This window comes from Anabrus simplex, chromosome 2, assembly GCF_040414725.1.
Source record: "Anabrus simplex isolate iqAnaSimp1 chromosome 2, ASM4041472v1, whole genome shotgun sequence".
Classification (NCBI taxonomy): Eukaryota; Metazoa; Arthropoda; class Insecta; order Orthoptera; family Tettigoniidae; genus Anabrus; species Anabrus simplex.
The window spans coordinates 956,867,315-956,891,423 of record NC_090266.1 but is presented as its reverse complement, the minus strand read 5'-3'; the positions used below and the strand labels follow the sequence as shown (position 1 = coordinate 956,891,423).

At 37.6% G+C, this 24,109-nt stretch overlaps 1 protein-coding gene across 1 annotated transcript in view; it reads left to right on the top strand.

Annotated features, from left to right (window-relative positions):
- LOC136864575 (lethal(3)malignant brain tumor-like protein 3) overlaps positions 1–24,109 on the top strand; it is a 399,309-nt gene that overhangs the window by 118,729 nt on the left and 256,471 nt on the right. The window contains exon 6 of the mRNA XM_067141757.2: positions 1,965–2,188. Within this exon, the coding sequence (XP_066997858.2) occupies positions 1,965–2,188 (224 nt within the window). The remainder of the gene's footprint in view (positions 1–1,964; positions 2,189–24,109) is intronic.

Below are 24,109 nucleotides of genomic sequence, written 5' to 3'. Positions count from 1 at the left end.
TGTTTTCCAATCCATCTATTCCTTCACTGTCTCACTCTGCCTATCACGCAGCACTCTCCCACATCGAACTACTCATCTCCAACATACTTCTTGCAGCCTCGTTTCAGAACAGTACACACAGGAATCGTGAATATCTCGTAACTCAATTGCGATTGCTGTAAAAACTGACTGTCGTTTGATGGCTCCATTCATTATGTAGACCTTGGAAGATGATCATAGTGTCCACTTCTGGATCAATCTAGGCACATTCTTCATTGTTAACCAGCTTCTAGTTTGTAAGGAGCCTCTCTATCGCGAGTCTCAAAAATTCGCCATTAGTACAGTTTTATTCGTGCTCTCTCTCTCTCTCTCTCTCTCTCTCTCTCTGTCTTCATTGTTACAATGCTCCCTCCTTACAGCTCTGCTTATCACAAGTTGCCCACGACAAGGTGCCAGCTGGACTAACTACTCCGAGAAGTGCATGTTTTACAATCCACTTATTTACGAGATCACTCACATTTGGGTTTTTTAGTTCACTGCTTCACTTGCTCACTCAGCCAACCACACAGTTTACCATATGCCTTGTTATCAAGACCATTTTGATTCATTACAATACTTCTTGACACACAAGACTCGCGGTCATCTCATAACTCACTCGTGATTGATACAAGACTGACTCTCTCAAGAATGACTCGCACAAGATTGATTAGTTTGCTGGCTCCATGCTTTATAAAGGGCCACGGAAGATTCTTGTAGTTTCCACTTCCAGATCATTCTAGGCGTATAGTTCATTGTCAACCAGCTTCTAGCTGCTTCAGAGGAGCTTCCTTATTGGAAGCCTCAGCGTTTCCCCAGTGGTATTGTTTTGCTCGCTGCTGGTCCGCACACATTGTTGCTACATAGCTGGCATTGTAGACTTTCGTATCTCCTGTACTCTCACTTTTCTTTGTCACAATATTTTTCCCAATCTAGGGAGAAATGGTGATGATTCATTTTTATTGTCATTTGTTCACAGAAATTCTATAATATCTCTTTTGATGTAGAGAATAGTCATAATTTGACTTGACAAAAGCCAAAATTCCTTTTGCACTATTTTATAATAGACGTGTTTATCATAAATCTCTTGGACTACATCCAGCTGAGGATTGCAATTATGAACTGGAAAGAAACAAACAAGTGTAAAATCAAGTCTTATAAAGAGAGAAAAGAACATGAAAAGAAACAGCCAGGCTGAGTGGCTCAGATGGTTGAGGTGCTGGCCTTCTGACCCCATCTCAGGAGGATTGATTCTGGCTCAGTCCAGTGGTATTTGAAGGTGAACAAATATGTCAGCCTAATGTCGGTAGTTTTACCAACAAGTAAAAGAACTCCTGCGGGACAAAATACCGGCACCTTGGCATCTCCGAAAACCATCAAAAGATATTTAGTGGGATGTAAAAAGTGACTATTATTATTACGAAAAGGAACACACATAGGATGACCAGACTAACAGGTCAGTGTGGGAATAGGGAGTATGGAAAGACACACAAGAACGAGGACATTCTCCACATCCTCATATACTGCTATCCTCATAAAGATGCCTCTCTCTGTATGTCACAGTTCTTCTTGGCCTCTGACAAACTTGTTTCTGCTTCTCAGAGTCATCAGGAGGGCAGGTATCAACACTTGTTGAGGGGTTATCTTACCATATCTTCAGTCTTGATGCAGGGAGTATAGGATAAGAAGCCTTTTTATATTTCTCTCTCTTTTTCTGGGGTTTAGTGGTTCAAATTAGTGCTAGACCTATCCTATGGAACTATAACATGATCTTTTATCATATTTTATAAATGAATTCAAGTCTAGTTGGTGATCTTTGCATTTCACTTTAATGTCTTTGTTGTTTCTCCAGTTGGATGTTTTAAGCCACTGTACCGTGAGGAAAGGCAGTAATTGTCTTGTAACAGGGCCATGAAATTGCAAACAGTAACTTAATTTTGTCTGTCTAGGTTACAGATTACGCCTTAATTTTGATGGTTATTCAGACACGTATGATTTCTGGGTAAACGCTGATTCTATGGATATATTTCCTGCTGGCTGGTGTGAAAGAAATGGACATGAACTTCATCCTCCTAAGAATTATAAAAATCCTTTTTTCAATTGGAGCTCTTATCTAAAACAATGCCGGGCTCAAGCAGCACCACGGCATCTGTTTAGTAACAAGCTTGGAAGTGTAAGTTCTTCAAATGTATTACCATACTAATGATATTGTCAGAAATTGTAGAATATACAAACTTCAAAAAATACCTCTGTAAATTCTTAGTTTTCTTCATGATGTAAATTCATAGGAGCATTCTTTCATATTGATGTGTTGCTATATGTTATGTGAAAATGGGGTATTTAATATTCAATCCCCACCGATTATTTTCCACATGTTTGCGAACTCGTACACCCCAAAACAACACAAAAAGTCCCTATGAACGTATGCTCTGCAATAATTTGTTTACAAGTTGGAATTTCACACTTTGTGATAGCCTTACCTGGCCCATCCCATGTCGAGTAGCTGTGTTGCCATGTTGGCATACCAGCAGGGATACTGTATTCTAATACAAGAAGTCCTCATAATGTCCACCATGTGCCTGAATCCATGCCTGAACATGCTGCTTCATTCATTGTTGGAAGCATTTGACCGCTCCAGGAATCGACGGCAAGCTCCACACCCTGGCAAAGTACTGCAGTGTCCGTAACAGCTTGCCTGACTACAAACTTAATCCTAAATATAAACTATACCCCCATTCCAGCTAATAACTAAAAAGGCAGAGCTCGTAAACGATCGACCATAGGGCATATGTTCATAGGGACTTTTTGGAATGTACTATCTATCCCTGATTACTTCCCACATGTTTGGGAACATCCTGTATATTGATGTAGTCTGATGTTGTTTGGGTGCAGTCTTTTACGGTCTTGTGCATTTTTTAATAAGAGATCCTTTCATAGTATCTTTCATATTTTATTTAACTGCATTATTTCACCACCTCTGGATACTAAGTTTCTAATATGCAGTATGTTTCAATTGACTCTGTTCTGAAAGTATGTGTTCTTTTGCATTTAAAAAAATTAAAAGTAATAGTGTTAAAACAGTATATATTACAATCATAAACTCTTTGTGTATTGATTTGTTTTAGATTTTGAGCATGTTTATGTTTCCCTTTCTTGACTTGTCCATGCCTTCTCATTAGGTTGTTTTCATTCTAGGTCTCAAATATAAACTACCGGTATATTCCTTTTTTATTTGTAAAATATTTTGTCTAGCAGTCCCAGATAAGTATTTGGTTTGAATGATATATTTTTGTATGATTTTTTTTTTTGTTTATGTATACATTTTATTATTTAGGTATAGTTTCTAATTTTCTTTCTCTCTTTCTTCAGCTTGTTATTTACATCAAACCTGTCAGAACTTAAATTCAATATAAGCTTTCCCTGTTTAAGCCTTTTGTTTTATTTATTTATTTTTTTATAGATATAGCCTTTACAAATGGTGACATTTAGGCTCTTGACCCTCTCCTACAATTAACCACATTCTTTGTTCAAGGTTAGATTGTATAATCATACTAATTAATAAGATACTTATGATAATGATGGGGATGGGGAGCTTTTAACATAAAATCTGCAGTGAAAAACAGGAGAATATGATAATATATTGAATAACTTCTGTATGTAACTGGATGACTGTGGGTAATAGTAATGATTCTAACAAAAATTTAGAAAGAAGCGAATAAGTTATAACATAGTATGCACCCTTGGTTCTAGAGCTATGTAGGAAACATGATCTGCATGCCTTAGTGCATTGTAATACAAGTATGAATTAATGGAAATACTCATGTACTACATCATTCATTGTCACATTCAACCCTGCATTCATACAAGTTGTGAGTCACATCTACCTAACTCTAAATGACACTGCAAGTATCAGAAACAGCTGAGTGGCTGTGCAGCGCGATCTTTTGTTTTGATAAACAATCTCTCTCTAACTTATTATTGAAGCCATATTGCAAAAAGTCATGAATGTAGATGCAAGTGTGCTCTTTTTTAATTTGCTATTATAAGGAAAATATTAAAACCTGTTAATTCATACACCCTTTGTCAGAAAAGTTCTGGGACAAGTGTTGTATTTCTGAGATTGCAATGCGAACAGAGGAACGAATGTAATAGATAAGAAAAATGTAAACTTATAAACTTATAAATAATAATACAGAGGAACGAATGTTGGTTTTATGTTACCTGGGATGTGTACGTTCTGAGATGGTCTTGGCCATGTTTCCATGCACACGTACTAGGTGGCTGGGCTGTGCTTAGCAACACTGTTTGGTTTAGTGACGGTGACACAGTGGACGCTGATTGTGAACAAGGAGTGAACATTAAGTTTTGCGTTAAGCTCAGAGAAAACCCCTAGTGAGACTTGGACAATAATTACACAATCATGTGGAGGCGATGCACTGTCAAGAAGTCGTGTGTTCAAGTGGCACAAAAGGTTTTGCGAAGGCAGAGATTCAGTGCAAGACAATCCTAGAACTAGCCGCCCAACTACAACCCATTCTGATGCAAATGTGGAGCATGTAAGGCAGTTATTGCAAGAAGGCCGTCGTGTAACTATGCATGCAATATCAGAAGAGCTTAATTTGAATGATATGTATGATAAGATTTCACGCGACGTTTTAGGGAAACTGAAACTGAATGCAAAACTCGTCCTGCACACCATGATAGACGACCAGAAAGAGGAAAGACAAAGAATTTCTGCGGAACTACTGGATAGAGCCAGATGAGCTCCCACGTTTCCAACAAAGATTATTGCTGGGAATGAGAGTGGGTGTTACCAGTATGACCCGCTCACGAAGCGTCAAAGTGCAGAATGACGGAGTCCTGCATCACCAGCCTTGAAAAAACCCATATGTCAACCTTCAAGAACAAAGACAGTGTTGATCGCATTGACAGTAAAGGGTTAGTTCACCATGAGTACGTTCCACCAGGTGAAGCAATGAACCAAACTCTTTAGATCGAAGTCTTGAAATATTCGCGGCAATCACAGGACTAGTTCTTACTGCACGACAATGCAACACGACCTCACACTGTTTTAGCTGTTGCCGAGTATCTGGCCAGACATACTGTCACTGTCGTCCGACATACACCATATTCGCCCAACCTCTCGCCTTGCGATTTTTTCTTTCCGCAAGTAAAATTGCAACTGAATGGAAATCTTCATCAGGATATCGCGGACATCCAACGAGCCGTGACACGAGCTTACAAGCGTCGCAGTTGACAATTTCCCTGCTTGCTTCCAGGACCTCCAGAAATGCTGGCAATTGTTTATAGGTAGCCAAGGGGACTTCTTCGACGGGAGCTAAGATCATTACTTGGTAAGTGCAACTTTTCTATTTTTGACAACCTCAGTTCTGGAACTTTTCTGATATAGGTTATGTATGGAAATCAAATACCAGATTTAGGTTGATAGAAGTCAGTAGAGGAACATGTGGCACATTCCTTATCTTTAGAATAGATCTGTACAGAATTGTCTTATGACATTGCATGCGAGTACTATGATAAATTCTTTCCTATTATATTTGTAAATGCAATGATTCTCTGTGAACTCTTATTTTGAAAAAGGAAATAATATGCCATTATGGTGGTTTGTTTCCTGAAAAATTTCAGTGTTTAAAGAAATATGGTGAACAGATGCTGTTTATTGAATATATCAAATTCCTTTCTTGAATCACATTAGTACATGTTGGTACATTCAGTGTCATTTCAGTATCATATTAAGGAAAGGGTTCATACAGGTAACTATCCTACCAACTTCAAGAGTTAGGAATGGTATGATCGTTTTCAAACAATCTTATTTCCCCACATTTAAGACAATCATGATCGTGTCTCATGTACTGTTTAATTTGTCTTTAAATATACATGTGTGTTGTTAAATTTATAAATATGAAGGTCGATCAAATATAAACAGGATTTTTGTTCCTGAACATCAACAGTTGGTAGGACTGGCCCCACACTTCTGCTATGCTTAGGCAGGACCGTTAGGAGTGGGGAGAGCGTGCTGTTAGATATTTGTCAGGAAGGATTGGCTATGGGATCGCTGGCCTCGGGTATTTTAGCAGAAATCTACCTAGGCTTTCTAGAACACACTAAAATTGGAAAGACAAAATAATTCAACAATATTCACTTTTTGGGCTAGGTACGTTGATGATGTTTTTGTAATTATGGATGAAAAAGCAGTCGACGCTGCCACCACTCTCCTCAGACTTAACAACATCGATTCTCACATTAAATTTATCCTAGAATCCGAGAATGATCAAAAAATAAACTTCTTAGATTTAACCATCACCAGACATCCAAACTTTTTAACTTATAAGATTTTCAGGAAACAAACTCAAACTGCCTCCACTATCTGCCAAAATTCAATATACCCCCAGGCTCACAAACGAGCGATTTACAATAGCCTAGTTCATCGCGCCTAAGAAAAATTTTAAAAATGAACTGAACACTATTAGCGGTATCGCAAAATCCAACGGTTTTAGTAGTCATTTCATAGAAAGAATAATCAACAAATACAAACATCGTCCTAAAACCACACTTAGGAAAAAAAAACCAATTTCCCTACAACTTCTACCTTTGCAAGTTATGAATCTCATTCCATATTGACGGTTATCACTTTACAAAAGAAAATATTTATAAAATCCTCCTATCAATACAATTCAAGTCATCTGTTAGATGAAGCAAAGTCTATACATGTTTCAGCCTAATCTCAAGGCCATCTTCAGTAGTAAAACAATGATTACATAATATACAAACAAATTAAAAAACGTAATGATGTGAAGTGACAGTGATCATGATTAGTGAGTTAAAAACACATTGAGGTGCAAAGTCCTCTCGTCTAATAGATCTTGCTGACTGTTAAATAAAACACTATGCTGAGGAGTGTAGTGAGACCGTCAATACTACGAATAAAACGTGTAACATCTGTAATGAGAAAAAAGGAATATATGAGTGGATGAAGAACAAGTTAAAAATGATGTACCAAAAGAAAACTCATATGACTTACTTGTAACAAAAAAGTTGTCGTCTCGAATGGAGATGACCTTGTCGGTCTCAAGTCACATTGACAACTAAGCCTGTGTGTGGCTTACTGTGTATCTGTGTCGATGTGGTTGGAAGGGGTAATGGAGGGGGACTTGAGACCGACAAGGTCATCTCCATTCGAGACGACAACTTTTTTGTTACAAGTAAGTCATATGAGTTTTCTTTTGGTACATCATTTTTAACTTGTTCTTCATCCACTCATATATTCCTTTTTTCTCATTACAGATGTTACACGTTTTATTCGTAGTATTGACGGTCTCACTACACTCCTCAGCATAGTGTTTTATTTAACAGTCAGCAAGATCTATTAGACGAGAGGACTTTGCACCTCAATGTGTTTTTAACCTCTAGCGACCCCTTGTATCATATATGATACACTGGGAATTTATTTTCTCTGGCGCTTCGTATGCATGGTGGGAAGGTTGCACCCATTGTATCACATTCGTTACATTCTACGCTATTCAACCGTCGCTTGTTTTTCATTGCTCGCTGTCCCGGTAGATGGCAGGGGAGGTTGTAATCAGGTGGAGATTGAACCATAACAACAATGCTGCATAATAAACACGGTAAGTTACGTTATTACGTACTTTATAACATAAGATTGTTTGCTAATTGTGCTCCAAGTCTGGAGATCATATTTTTATCATAGTAACAAATTTTTCAATAAAATTTCAATCTGTAACACCAAGATATATCTTATGTATCATATATGATACATTGGGTTTCTATAACTACTTTTCAAGCAGTTTTCTCGTGGGTTGTCTGTGATTTAGTATTTAGATTTTTATTTTCGGAATCGTCATGTTTTTGGCTTTAATGCAATAGAACGGTGAGGTAAATACATATCAAATATGTAAGCCCATACAGACGTATTAAAAATAAAAACATATCTATATTTTAAGGTTATGTTACACATGATCTTCCGATTTCTTTTGTTAGGGCTGGATGATGATGAGATTTTTGAGATGTTGGATGGCGTAGATCCAAACCATTCAGATATTGAAGATGAGGATGTTGAGGCTGATATTCACGCTCTAGCAGTTAGTATTGGCGTTCTGGAAGAAGGAGCTTCTGATGATGATGATGATGCTAATGATGGAAGTTTCCAATGGTGACGTTTCTGGCAGAAGGATCGGCGATGGCGCCGCCACAAAACAGAGTGCGTAATTTTGTCAACTGGTCCATTTAATAAATAATCAACCCAGATAAAAGCCAATTTCCACAGATTATCTCATTGTGTGTTGTAGTACAAACAGTAAAAAGTATCTTGATACTAATTTTATGGTTTGTTTTTCTTTTCAGGTTTCTGGGGCCATCTCATCATGCCCCTTTCATGGCCAAGTGAAGATGAAACAGTATGTGAAAGGAAAACCCCAACCTGTTGGGTTAAAAAACTTTGTTATGACAAGTACCAGTGGCCTTCCCTTAGATTTTACGTTGTACGAAGGAGGTGGAAGGGAAATTGTGTCGGAAAAGGTTCCTCTCCCAGAGAAAATGGACATTGGATGAAGGGTTGTACTTAAACTCTTGGACTCTCTTCCTTCTGGTTCAACCATTTTTATGGACAGATATTTATTATCTGTGACTCTCTTTGATGCATTGTTTACCCACAGGTCCATTTTAGGTTGTGGTACAATCATGGTAAACAGGATTCCAAAATCTGTGAGACTGAAACGAGATGGTGATATGAGGCGCGAAGGGAGAGGTGGAAGTGACCAAGTTGTAAGAGCAGATGAAAATATGGTTATAGTAAATTAATATCAACAGACTACGGTGTTGCTCCCATTGAAGACTGCAGGCGTTGGTAAAAGAAAGATGATCAGTACATACGTATTCCTCGACCATTCCTAGTCAAAATGTACAACAACATCGTGGGAGGTGTTGATCTCTTGGATAGAATCTTCAGCAGGTATGCTATGAGAAACAGGACTAATAAGTGGACAATTAGAACAATCCACCATTTTTTTCGATTTTGTGTTGGCAGCCGCTTGGATCGAGTATCGAATGGCTGCTATGCAAAATAAATGGCTAAGGAAAGACATTCTAACCTATTTCTCATTCAAGCTATGTATTGCAGAGCATCTCATCTACTCTCATGTCACTAGGAAAAGTGTAGAAAGTGAAAGTGAAGACGAAGATGACGAATTAGCAGAAGAACAAAGAAAACGAACCCCAACCCAGCCACTTCCACCATTGGCAAAATGATCAAGAAATGCCATGCATTTACCAGAAATGATGACTCAACAGAAGTCAAGATCAAGGTGTAGAGCTCCCGGATGATCTGCACTAACATATGTCAGATGCATAGATTGTAACGTGTTTCTATGTTTCACTTCCCAAAGGAACTGCTTCCGTGATTTCCATACCACAAGAGGGATTTGCCTGTTGGATGGGTATGGAAAAGCAACCCTAAAATTCATTCTTTCAATGTCTAATAGTTCTAACAAGTAAAAGGCTATGAAAGAGCTTATTTTAACTTGTATTATCATGTAAATAAATTTTTTTACAATAAATGTTTGTTCTTGGTACAGACCCACTGTATCATATATGATACATCCCCTCCTGCCACTATGGAAACCCTAAAAAAAATTTTTTTAGTGAAAGTACCATTTTCAAGCCTGAAAGAGTAAAATTAATTCAGAGAATCATATTTCACGAAACAAATTTGACCTTGGGTCACTAATCATGATCACTGTCACTTCACATCATTACATTTTTTAATTTGTTTGTATATTATGTAATCGTTGTTTTACTACTGAAGATGGCCTTGAGATTAGGCTGAAACATGTATAGACTTTGCTTCATCTAACAGATGACTTGAATTGCATTGATAGGAGGATTTTATAAATATTTTCATTTGTAAAGTAAAACTTCTACCTTCACATTTAATAAAGAAATCTACAAAGTCACTAACATCCTCAAGAAACACAATATAAAAATAGCTTTTAAAATCAGGAGTTTACAGGATTAAGTGTAATTCTTGTAATTTTTTATATGTGGGACAGACAGGGAGGAATTTCAGCATAAGATATTTGGAACATACTAATGCCTTAAGATACAATAAATTCTCAGCTGTCTGCCAACAACATGTAATCTTAATGACATCTCGGAGAAACCTAATATTTTATTTGCCGGGCTGAGTGGCTCAGACGGTTAAGGCGCCGGCCCTCTGACCCCAACTTGGCAGGTTCGATCCTGGCTCAGTCCGGTGGTATTTGAAGGTGCTCAAATACGTCAGCCTCGTGTCGGTAGATTTACTGGCACGTAAAAGAACTCCTGCGGGACTAGATTCCGGCACCTCGGCGTCTCCGAAAACCTTAAAAGAGTAGTTAGTGGGACGTAAAACAAATAACATTATTAATATTTTATTTGATTTACTGCTATTCTCAGAAGCACTAACCTAACAAATCAGAAATTGGTTTTACGTTCAATCCAAGGCACTTTTTCCGCAGTGATTACCCCCTTTCTCACACCCTTAAGCCTTGCCGCAAATGTAGTCCCTCCTTCTTCCCTTCCCCGCTTTCTCCTCCCCGCCTACCCTGACCTTCCCCTATATTCACAATCTGCCACACTTCTCACACCACTGTGCAAGGTGAGTAACATTTACTTTTGTTATTCAATCCCCCCCCTTTCTTCTTTGGTCTGCATACTAACTTTGGCTTTTTCCTTATTGTTTATTCGGTCTAATTGCTCTGCAATGAACCCAGAAATCTTCACCACCCTTTTCTTACAAATACTTACTCGACCTTCACGCATAGCAATTGTCTTCAGCATCTTACATATCTACTTGAAGTCCATGTTTTCTAATTTATTTACATCATGTGTATGACTTATTTCCTTTACATCAGCATCAGCAAAGTCATACAACCGTCAGAACTTGTGTGAAAGATACAAATTTAAGAACTTTAGTATCTGGAGTCAACTATAGCCATTCTATAATGGCATTCTATTTACCATACTCTAAGAGTATTTGTGCTTTTCTATAAACTTTTATCATCTTTGTGTCTCATCGTCTAACATTTTAACTTGACAGTGTCATATTTGTCTATTTTAATCTTAATGTCATGTTAAAATTGTATTGTTTTAGGAACTTTCGACTGAATTGTACAATTTATATTTATGACTGATGATGACCCTGAACAGGGTCGAAACTGGTACCAAATAAATATTAAACTGTAATGTAAAACTGCATTGCAAAAGTATGTTGTATTGAATAGGTGGAATCATAAATTTTAGTTAAATATATATATCGTCAATAACGCTCACGATGTCAGAGTAACAGGTGCACCCCTCCACTGCGCAATGCGTAATTATAAAATTCCTTGCTCGTGAAGGAGTTACAGCAGCAGCAGTTTTCCAAAGATTGGCTGCACTGTTCGGTTATCAAACATTGTGAAGGACGTGTGTGTTTAAGAAGTGGTGGAGGAAAGGGAAGGCAGCACCAGTGAAAGCAAAGAGTCGGCTATCAGCTTGCAAGGTTCTTGCAGCCGTTTTTTTTTTTCCGATCGGCGAGGCATTTTGCTGATTGATTTTTTTTTCATGAGCGACGCATAATCAATGCTGCTTACTCCTGCGAGCTGTTGAACAAGGTGAGGGTTGCATGCCGTAAAAGATGAAACCAACCGATTCGACATTGCGCGGCCCCATGCTACAGCTCTGGACTACACTTGATCATCCTCTTTACAGCCCAGACTTATCGCCCTGCGATTTTCATCTGTTCGGACCGCTTAAAGAAACTCTAGGAGGGCAACAATTGGAAGATGACGAGAGTATTTTAGACTTTATGCGCAACTGCTGGTGACACGACCCTATTCTTTTTATGATGAGGGCATCTAAAAGCTGCCCATAAGCTGGAAAAAATGCATTTCCAAAGCAAGAAACTATGTGGAAAAATAAATTGTAATTGCCTTGTGTTTTTCAATAAATTAATTTAAATAAAAAATAAAATCCCGTTTATGTTTGTCCCCCCTCGTATCTCGTACTTTCTTCTTGCTGCACACGTGGATTTAAATGATGAGACTAAATATTTTCCTTTTGAAAGAAAGTGTGCCAGTGAATGGTGCATTGGCCAAGGAAATAATACATTTAACGCGTAGTACTTAAGTGAAATTCACTATGTATAACCTGGTCTTAAATAGTTTAACACTGTCAAATTATAACTTAATAAACAAGCATGGAAGAAAGGAAACACATTGGCTTGACTTGGTGGTACAAGTTATGTAATGAAGAATTACTTGAAATTTCTGTGATAAATGGATTACCAAGAAAAGAAGGAAGAACTGAAACTATTCTTCTCTTTAAAAAAAATTTAGTCATGGTTGAATAACTCACTTGGAAGAAACATCCAACCCAGAAATGGTGGAGAAAATGAATGGTGTTACAACTTCTGATGTGGAAAAGAATTTGCATACATCCAGTGTGAGATGATTCGAACCACAAAACAGGATGAGAATATTTGAGGTAGATACAAATAAAGAAAACTTGGTTTCTGAATTATCTGAACTACAAGTAAGGCCCATTTCATCAACAGTGGAAACCAATCGAGTAAGAGTGCAGCATGTGGAGGTATAATAGAAGGGGAAATGATAAACAGTGTTCGAATGAAGGCATGGTTGCGAGTTTGTAAAGACTGGTACAAATGAATTAAGACGTAATGGGAAAAATATGAAGGAATTAATTAATTTTCTAATGGAAGTGTTACAAATGATCAAGAGTGCAATTACACCTGTAAAATAAATACTTTTAAATGTTCTTAGTAAGACACAATTTAATTTAATAAAATTATTAAACGAAGGTGTACATTGTTAGGAAAAATTAAAGGAGCCTATCTTAAAAAGAACGAGAGTCCCGAGGGTGGACCGTTCGTTATCTGGCTTTACTTATTTTCGAAGGCAGGGTAAGAGACAAGGACTAGCGACAATAACACAAGAATATATAAGACAACAGGTTCTGACATTTATTGTAAACTAACACATTTAACAATAACAAATTTAATTAACAATCTTGATGAAAAATTAAATTTTCTTCTCTGCCAGTTCCTCTTAACTGCATATATTCACTATTCTCAGTCGACAATGTTTCTGTAAGTATACATGACTTTTGTTAGCCTACTTCTGGCTCAACAAAATAATAACAAAATAAAATTTCTGTAGGAGGACTTCCTCTCAATAATGATATTATTCTTTATAAGTTAAAAGAATGTGAAAAATTGTCTGATTCCTATTTATCTTGAACATCAAGTTACCAGATTTACTCATTCCAACATTTATCTCAAATGAATCCTTCCTTCCTCAATATGCTGAATAAAGCGTTACCTCAATTAAATTGCAGATTAATTAAACCAAAATCTTATCAAAAATGTTACTCAAAAATGTCTCCATTGGGTTTAAATCTTGCACCATTGTGCCTGTACAATAATTATTCCTCTTAATTTTCCTCTAATATTTCATCTGACAAACGCAAAGTCACTCTTTGTATTTGACACTTCTAAAGAATTTTTTTTTAACATCGTAGACTTTACAAAATTAAATAGTGAACCAAGTACACGGAAATGATCCTTCCTTATTCATTACCGTGTGACACTCTGAACCTTCCTTTATTTAAATACCAAACAAAATCCACTAAAGATTTATATTTCAAAAAGTTATGCCAACACAAATAACGACGCTGACAATCAGGTCTTCCCAACGTGACGAACACGTGGTGTGGTCAAAATCATGGTCAAAGAAAATATCACAATGCATTGAAATAATATCAATCACACACACAGCATTCATACTAAGGCACACGAGAATTATTTACACTATTTACAACAAATTCTAGCCTTTGAATATTAATCTTTGATTTTTAATCCTAATATTTGGAATTTCCCGATGACTGTATCGGGCAAAGAAAAATATTTTATGTCCCTCAGGAATGTGATGAAGTCTGGACAATCACTGAATTAAAGAAGATGAAATTAACAACATAGATCATGATAATATCGGCGGTTGATGTCTGAAGAAAATTTGTCAACTACAAAAACGCACTTGGAACAGGTCAAATACAAGCATTCGCCTTCATGGTTCATGAGTCGCGACATTATTATTACTCAACTCCACATCTATCAGTTAACACGTGCTCCACTTGAAGAAATTACGTTCAACAACACGTATTCTCCAAAATAAGACTCAATAAATGGATTCACAAGTCACAAATGCACAGTAACTAATTCATCCTCAAGTCAATAAAATATAACAAATGATCCGACGAGAATCTGCCATATTCCAGGCTCATATTCATCCTAATTGAGCACACATTATCATAACACACAAGATCAAGCAATATTTAATCTCATGACCCTTATTCATTTATTTAACCCGAGATGAAAATTCATTATTATTATTATTATTATTAGATGTGCGAGATTTAAAATTCGCGAAAACTGTGATTCGACAATATGTCAGATGACACTAACACGCCTTAAATCACACATGAAGAAACTCTTACATAGAAATCCGGCGTAACACAACATTACATGTAACTTTTTTTTTTTTGCTAGGGGCTTTACGTCGCACTGACACAGATAGGTCTTATGGCGACGATGGGATAGGAAAGGCCTAGGAGTTGGAAGGAAGTGGCCGTGGCCTTAATTAAGGTACAGCCCCAGCATTTGCCTGGTGTGAAAATGGGAAACCACGGAAAACCATTTTCAGGGCTGCCGATAGTGGGATTCGAACCTACTATCTCCCGGATGCAAGCTCACAGCTGCGCGCCTCTACGCGCACAGCCAACTCGCCCGGTACATGTAACTAATCTCATTATTAGATCCGTATTGAACTATGCTATGATATACTAACAATTTGTTGGTTATTTTGATCCACCTTTTCAATACAAATTACAGTTTGTGTTGCTAAGTTGTAATGTTACAACACTAATTTACCAGGGCATGTTTCGCTTTTATTCACAAGCATCACCAGCCTATACAACTTAGCAACACAAACTGTAATTTGTATTGAAAAGGTGGATCAAAATATCCAACAAATTGTTAGTATATCGTAACACAACATGCCGTAAATCTGTCCCACACGACTTCAAAAAAATTTTCAAAAATTAAATTTTTAATTATCAGTGAGGACAATGATTTTTAAGCACACTAGACTATTAAATGGGACAGCTAGAATAATCGTAGAAGACACACACACGTTCTAGCTAAACTAATAGAGGTCAATAATCATCCACACACAAATGACATAACTACCATCTCCCATATGAAAGAAGAGTGAAAATATTCAAATCTACTGCAAGACTAGAAGAAATATTACCACTAATGAATAAGAAAGCATTATTTCTACAATGATGAACAGATAAACATTATTAAAGTGTACTTAAATGAATGATGGAACTGGATCTTCGCCGATGGTCTGGAACATGTGGTCAGTTATCTGCCCGGGGTCGCTATCTCCCCATGCCGGAGACTTCCTACATTTTTAGCAGATCTTTGTAGCCTCGGTGTTCCAAGTAAAGTTGCGGCAGGCTTCCTCTTCACAATGCAACAGCATCTTGAGACACTCATTCCAACACGTGGCGATTTTCTTCCTTCTTCTCGTTGAGTAGAAGCTGAAACTAACAAATAGTTTTAAAATATGCTCCACACACACGCGCGTGCGCGCGCGCGATGAAATTAATGATGGAAAAATACGTAACTTGTGGTAAAGAAAACTGCCAGGCTCGTTGATCCAACTATAAGCAAAAGGGGTGGCTGGTTTTACTGTCAGATAATTGATTTAAGAAGTAACCATCTCGAAGTGGACAGTAAATAGCACGTCTATGAGCAGAGAGCGTTTCTTCTGGAAACACGGTTTTATATGTATATCCAGGGAAAGGGATTTGGCACTATAATTGTCCGTAATTGGTCGACGTCTAGCGTTCACTTCTCGAAAGTACTTCTGCCTGAGATTTGACATGTGCTGTCCGCGTGTCCAGGCGACCTTGGCCTGCTCCCTCAGTGTGTCACGTGGGCCAGCTGATCGCCCCGCAGAGAAAAAAATCAATACATTTCTCCCCTACCAATAAGACCGGTTTTGAACTGTTGGAGCTGTCCCCGTTATGCAGGCTGGAGAATATCGCTTCCGCTAATGAAATAAAATCTTACACACGCAAATACAATAAATGCTTATTGTAGGCCAAATTTGAAGGGGACCATACATACATACATTACCATTATAGACTGTTATGCCTTCAGCGTTCAGTGTGCAAGCCTCTGTGAGTTTACTAAACGTCGCCACAATTCTCGATTTGCAACTAGTGCTGTGGCTTCATTTAGTTCTATACCTCTTATCTTTAAATCGTTAGAAAGTGAGTCTAACCATCGTCATCTTGGTCTACCTCTAGTTATCTTACCCTCTATAACAAAGTCCATTATTCTCCTAGGTAACCTATCCTCCTCCATTCGCCTCACATGACCCCAACAACAAAGCCGGTTTATGTGTACAGCTTCATCCATAGAGTTCATTCCTAAATTGGCCTTTATCTCCTCATTCCAGGTAACCTCCTGCCATTGTTCCCACCTGTCTCTACAAGCAATCATTCTTGTTTCCTTTATGTCTGTTACTTCTAACTTGTGAATAAGATATCCTGAGTCCACCCAGCTTTCGCTCCCGTAAAGCTAAGTTGGTCTGAAGACAGACCTATGTAAATATAGTTTCGTCTGGGAGCTGACTTCCTTCTTACAGAATACTGTTGATCGCAACTGCGAGCTCACTGCATTAGCTTTACGACACCTTGATTCAATCTCGCTTACTATATTACCATCCTGGGAGAACATACAACCTAAACACTTGAAATTATAGACCTGTTCTAGCTTTGTATCACCAATCTGACATTCAATTCTGTTGAATTTCTTACTTACTGACATCAATTTAGTCTTTGAGAGGCTAATTTTCATACCATACTCATTGCACCTATTTTCAAGTTCCAAGATATTAGACTGCAGGCTATCGGCACAATCTGCCATTAAGACCAAGTCGTCAGCATAGGCCAGACTGCTTACTACATTTCAACATAACTGAATCCCTCCCTGCCATTTTATACCTTTCAGCAGATGATCCATGTAAACTACGAACAGCAAAGGTGAAAGATTACAGCCTTGTCTAACCTCTGTAAGTACCCTGAACCAAGAACTCTTCTTCTGGCCTATTTTCATGCTGGCATATGAAATTCTAGGTGTAAGGCTCATTTCTAAAGATAATAAGCAACTTGATGTCTTTGGAGTGTGCAGACCGGGAAAGGGTAGCACTGACACGGATTCAGAATTATTTGATAAGATAATCAGCTATGTAGGAAACGACATGGAAAGAAATGTGATTGTAACGGGAGATCTGAATTTACCAGATATCAATTGGGAAGGAAATGCGAACGACAGGAAGCATAACCAACAAATGGCAAATAAGTTAATATGGGAAGGACAGTTGATTCAGAAAGTTATGGAACCAACCAGAAGGAAAAATATCCTGGATGTGGTGCTGATAAAACCAGATGAGCTCTAGAGAGAAACTGAAGTAATAAATGGCATTAGTGATCATGAAGCTGTTTTTGTCGTAGTTAAAAATAAATGTGATAGAAAGGAAGGTCTTAAAAATAGGACTATTAGGCAGTACCATATGGCTGATAAAGCAGGCATGAGGCAGTTTCTAAAAAGTAACTATGATCGATGGAAAATGGTAAATAAAAATGTAAACAGACTCTGGAATGGGTTTAAAGAAATTGTTGAGGAATGTGAAAACAGGTTTGTACCTTTAAGGGAGGTAAGGAATGGTAAAGACCCACCTTATTATAATAGAGAAATAAAGAGACTAAGAAGGAGGTGCAGACTGTAAAGAGATACAGAAATGGCTGTGGAAGTAAGGAGAAATTGAAGGAAATTACTAGAAGATTGAATCTAGCAAAGAAGGCAGCTAAGGATAACATGATGGCGAGCATAATTGGCAGTCATACAAATTTTAGTGAAAAATGGACGGGTATGTATAGGTATTTTAAGGCAGAAACAGGTTCCAAGAAGGACATTTCAGGAATAATTAATGAACAAGGGGAGTGTGTATGTGAAGACTTTCAAAAGGCAGAAGTATTCAGTCAGCAGTATGTAAAGATTGTTCATTACAAGGATAATGTCCAGATAGAGGAGAAGACTAAGACTAAAGAAGTATTAGAATTTACTTATGATAGCAATGACATTTACAATAAGATACAAAAGTTGAAAACTAGAAAAGCGGCTGGAATTGATAAGATTTCTTGGGATATACTAAAGACAATGAGTTGGGATATAGTACCATATCTGAAGTACTTATTTGATTATTGTTTGGTCGGAGGAGCTATACCAGATGAATGGAGAGTTGCTATAGTAGCCACTGTGTATAAAGGAAAGGGTGATAGACATAAAGCTGAAAATTAGAGGCCAGTAAGTTTGACATGCATTGTATGTAAGCTTTGGGAAGGCATTCTTTCTGATTATATTAGACATGTTTGTGAAATTAATAACTGGTTCGAAAGAAGGCAGTTCGGTTTTAGGAAAGGCTATTCTACTGAAGCTCAACTTGTAGGATTCCAGCATGATATAGCAGATATCTTGGATTCAGGAGGTCAAATGGACTGTATCACAATTGACCTGTCTAAAGCATTTGATAGGGTGGATCATGGGAGACTACTGGCAAAAATGTGTGCAATTGGACTAGATAAAAGTGTGACTGAATGGGTTGCTATATTTCTAGAAAATAGATCTCAGAGAATTGGAGTAGGTGAAGCTTTATCTGACCGTGTAATAATTAAGAGGGGAATTCCTCAAGGCAGTATCATCGGACCTTTATGTTTTCTGATAGATATAAATGATATGAGTAAAGGAGTGGAAGCAGAGGTAAGGCTTTTTGCGAATGATGTTATTCTCTATAGAGTAATAAATAAGTTATAAGACTGTGAGCAACTGCAATGTGACCTCGAAAATGTTGTGAGATGGACAGCAGGCAATGGTATGTTGATAAACGGGGTTAAAAGTCAGGTTGTGCGTTTCACAAATAGGAAAAGTCCTCTCAGTTTTAATTACTGCATTGATAGGGTGAAAGTTCCTTTTGGTGATCATTGTAAGTATCTACGTGTTAATATAAGGAAAGGTCGTCATTGGGGTAATCACATAAATGAGATTGTAAATAAAGGGTACAGATCTCTGCACATGGTTATGAGGGTGTTTAGGGGTTGTAGTAAGGATGTAAAGGAGAGGGCATATAAGTCTCTGGTAAGACCCCAACTAGAATATGGTTCCAGTGTATGGGACCCTCACCAGCATTACCTGATTCAAGAACTGGAAAAAATCCAAAGAAAATCAGCTTGATTTGTTCTGGGTGATTTCTGACAAAAGAGTAGCGTTACAAAAATGTTGCAAAGTTTGGGCTGGGAAGAATTGATAGAAAGAAGAAGAGCTGCTCGACTAAGTGGTATGTTCTGAGCTGTCAGCGGAGAAATTGCTTGGAATCAATCAATCAATACTGATCTGCATTTAGGGCAGTCGCCCAGGTGGCAGATTCCCTATCTGTTGCTTTCCTAGCCTTTTCCGAAATGATTTCAAAGAAATTGGAAATTTATTGAACATCTCCCTTGGTAAGTTATTCCAATCCCTAACTCCCCTTCCTATAAATGAATATTTGCCCCAGTTTGTCCTCTTGAATTCCAACTTTATCTTCATATTGTGATCTTTCCTACTTTTATAGACGCCATTCAAACCTATTCGTCTACTAATGTCAATCCACGCTGACCTTAGTAGACGAATAAGTTTGAGTGGCGTTTATAAAAGTAGGAAAGATCACAATATGAAGATAAAGTTGGAATTCTAGAGGACATCCTGGGACAAATATTCATTTTCAGGAAGGGGAGTTAGGGATTGGAATAACTTACCAAGGGAGATGTTCAGTAAATTTCCAATTTCTTTGAAATCATTTAGGAAAAGGCTAGGAAAACAACAGATAGGGAATCTGCCACCTGGGCGACTGCCCTAAATGCAGATCAGTATTGATTGATTGATTGTAGCAGTGATTAGCCTTTATGCTTGAAGAATGTACTCGTAACTGCTAAACCCATACTAGCAATGAGGCAATTCAAATAATTAAGCAGGGCTGAAATTAGTTTTTATTTCCAGAATGAAGATCAATTATTGCTTTACTTCATAGATACAATGAGGTGTCCAGGAGTAAACTGCAGTAAATCCATTTTTTTCTCGAAAATGAGTTGTTGCCACCATTATGTTCTCTATGCTGCCATCTGTTGATTACTCCCTCAAAATACAAGAAAAACTGCTTTCATCTGTTATAAAATGCACCTGGAAAACAGCCTACAGATGCAAAAGTTTGTGTATCCACGTCTGATTGCAAAGCAAAACTGAGTGAATCTATTTTCATCATGAAGAAGCAGAGCATGATGAACACTTACCAAGCGCCATTCCCTAACGTGGTTTGCAGGTGCAAAACTAGCTTAATACACATTGTGTACTGTCTTTGAATGATGCTCTTTTCCCAGCTTCATTTCTTCATATGTGTTGGTTATGAGCTTACGTCAAGTTGTACTGCACACAGCTGTGAAAGAAGAAAAAAAAAAAAAAAAAGAAAAAAAAAAATATACACAACCATAGTAGGAAAGCCTACTCGTCCATGAAGCCCAATGTTATCCAAATTGGAAGAGCCTTAAAGAAAGTGAAAGTTAATGACATTGATTTTCTTCTCAGAAAGCACTTCGGGGAGAGTTGGAAGAGAGTAAGAATGTGATCGATCCTCAAACAGCCAGGAGCATTGCAGAGGACGACTCAGAGTTTGTAATTCACACAGAAGACAATGATTTGCGTGTGTTATTTAGATGGGACAGGAGAGAATTTACAAGGTAGTGGACTTTTTATGTCTTCCAGGCTTCCATTTGATGTTATATATTTTGTAATCATAGTTGCTTGTTATTAAATCATTTTTCTTCTTTGAACCAGCATTAAGGCATCTCTTTCCAGTTACATAACGATAATATCTCTACAGAAGCAAACCTCTGTAGATGCACGAGAACAGGAGAAAAACTTGGTGAATCCAAACCATTTTAGGTAATAACTAATAAGGTAAAACCCAAACATTTTAAAGATTGTCAGAAAAATAGTTCCTAATTGAACATAAATATATAGTGAAAAGGAATTTTGAATATGTGCCAGCCAAAGGAAGTAATAAGTTTCTTGCATTTCCTAAAAATTAAAAATTAAAAGTTCTGGTGCACATAATTGTGCTTCTGGATGCCTCAAATAGTGTTGCATGCTGATGTATTAAATTAAGAAGGAGCAGAGCAAAATTTGATTACATTGATTATTCAGAATACTTTTCCTGATGTCAAAAGACAGTTATATTTTCAGCAAGCGGCAGTATTGATTCGAGGATTACGAGAGTTACATATTCAAGGGCAAGAATCCCTATTTACCGAAAACTTAAGTAATCTAAACTTAACAGGGAAACAAACAATTGAGAAAATAACAAAAGAGTAAATCATTATGCTGAAAGGTACAAAAGGAAACACCGTGCTTTAACATGCTTCTGTTGCAAAAAAAAAGAAAAGACAAAGGCATGTTCAGTCGAAGTGATTTTTTACATATTAACAGTCTTGCTACCATGTCCCTGAAAACAACACATTTTCTGCAGTAAATAAATTTATTTTGTGTTGTAATTATGCTACAAACTTTAATGAAACTTATATCATGAAACTTATATCATTTCGTAGGTATATTCTTCTGTGCAATGAGACATAAATAAAAACACAATTATTTTCAATGAATTTTTCAACTACGAAAATGTTGTACAGAAAAAGTCAAACAAAGGATTACTGTTCATAAAATTGTATCATTTCACTAATTATCACTATAGATTGAATTTATGACATGTTTCACACCATTATTATTAGTTTTATGTACTGTACATTCTATCCAGTTTGTTACGACCCCTAAGGATCACGAGTGACTTGTTCGGCACGTCTTCTTTCTTCCCAATACCTCTTCATTCTCTCACTCCTCCTCTTTCTCTCTGCTTCTGTGATCTGAATCTGGATCCTGGTGTCTGTCCATATGTGACCTTCCACGAGCTTTCAGTATTTGGTCCTATTCTGTACTGTCATAAGTGGGTATTTTTCCTTTATGCCAATAGTCTCCCAATCTTCTCTGACTTCCTTCATCCACTTATTTCCAGTTAAGCAGGTTGCATTCAACATCATCTTTGTCAGCCTACTGTCATCCATCCTCATGAGATGTCCAACAAATCCTAACCTTCTCTTTCTTATCACACTCGAGATTGGTTCTATACTCTCATATACTGTAGTTCCTGCCTTGATCTGTGTACCCAGATTTCACCTTGCTTTTTGGTGCCCCATATATGTCTCAAGATTCTTCTTTCCTCCTCCTCACATTGTCTGCATGCTCTCTTGCTCAATGTCAGAGTTTCAGTTGCATTCCTGATGTTTATCGTGTAGTGTCGCAGTTTGGCGTTCCTCGAGAGGTTCTTCTTCCCATATGTAGTCATGGCTGCATATCGTAGTTTCAGCAGCAGCTGAGCTCTGTCTTTGGTACTTTTGTTGCTTTGTACCTTACCCGTGATGTTCTCACCTAGGTACTGGAAACTGTCCACTCACTCTACCATTTGGCCTTTTACATTCAAATCGGTCTTCGTATTCAGTACCTTCGTTTTGTTGTAGGCTATTTTTAGACCAACCTTTGCTGCAGTCTTGGCTAGATTTGCTAGTGCCAACTTTGTGTCTTCTTCCTTCTCATGTAACAACACCACATCATCTGTGGAGGCAAGGCAATCCACTATGACATTGTTTTTGATCTTATATCCAATCTGTACACCTTAAATTCCCATGGTTCTATTTAACTGTCTCCACTGCTTCACTACTTCATTCAAAACTAGGTTAAATAATATTGGCGACAGACCATCCCCTTGTCGGACTCCTGTCTTAATTTCGAAGCTGTCTGACAACATACTCCGGTATCTTACTCTAGTGATTGTAGCCTTCAATGTTTCTCTCACCAACGGATGCGTCGCGTAGGATGTTCAATAGTGTGTTCCTGTCTATCGAGTCGTAGGCTTTTGCAAAGTCTACAAATGTCACTATTGTGTCCTTTCCTTTCCTGTGTCTGTGTTCTATGATTCTCATGAGTCCAAAGATCTGTTCTACGCAGTTTCTCCCTTTCTGGAAACCACCCTGGTACTCGTATTCTCCTATGGTCGATACAAGCTCTGCTTCCACTCTATTCAGCAATAATCTTGAGAGTATCTTGTACCCAGTGTTTAGCAGTGAGATACCTCTGTAGTTATCCAGTATTCTTTTGTCTCCTTTCTTATGTACTGGTATAATTATGGCTTCTTTCCAGTTGTTAGGTATCTTCTTATTTATCCAGAAGTCCATTATTATTGTGTACACGCTTTCTTCCATGGCATTTTTGCATTACATTATTGCACGGAGTCATCTTGTTTCATCGTGTGATAAATTTTGAAACATGGCTGCGTACACAGTGCAACACCACACTGCTCACATTGATAACATGTCTCCTTACAAGGAGCTTTTCTGCTTGATTTCTTACTTCTCATGCTGCAAACATGGCATATCCTAGCAGCATGCTTCTTGGTTGTAGAAGGAATCTCTTGTATAAAATGCTGTTCTGTTAACCTTCCTGCAGTTCCAGTTTATGTAATTGTGTTAGGAACAGCATCTTCAACAAGATGTGCAGCAAGTTGGGTGATGAAATCAATAATAGTTTCTTTCTTCCTGTGCACTGAATTGTTCTGCCAAAAGGCATTGGACATAGCAAGAAGCATTGAGCATACTTCAGGGGACACGTAACAAGGACCAGTGAGAATGTACTCAAACCACTAACTATTTTGGACCGCAATATGCATAAGTCTGGAGTTAATTTAAGTGATCCGCGCATTCAGTATTACCCGTTTGAGCACAGAACTGTGAAATGGTGGAGGAAATTGTACCG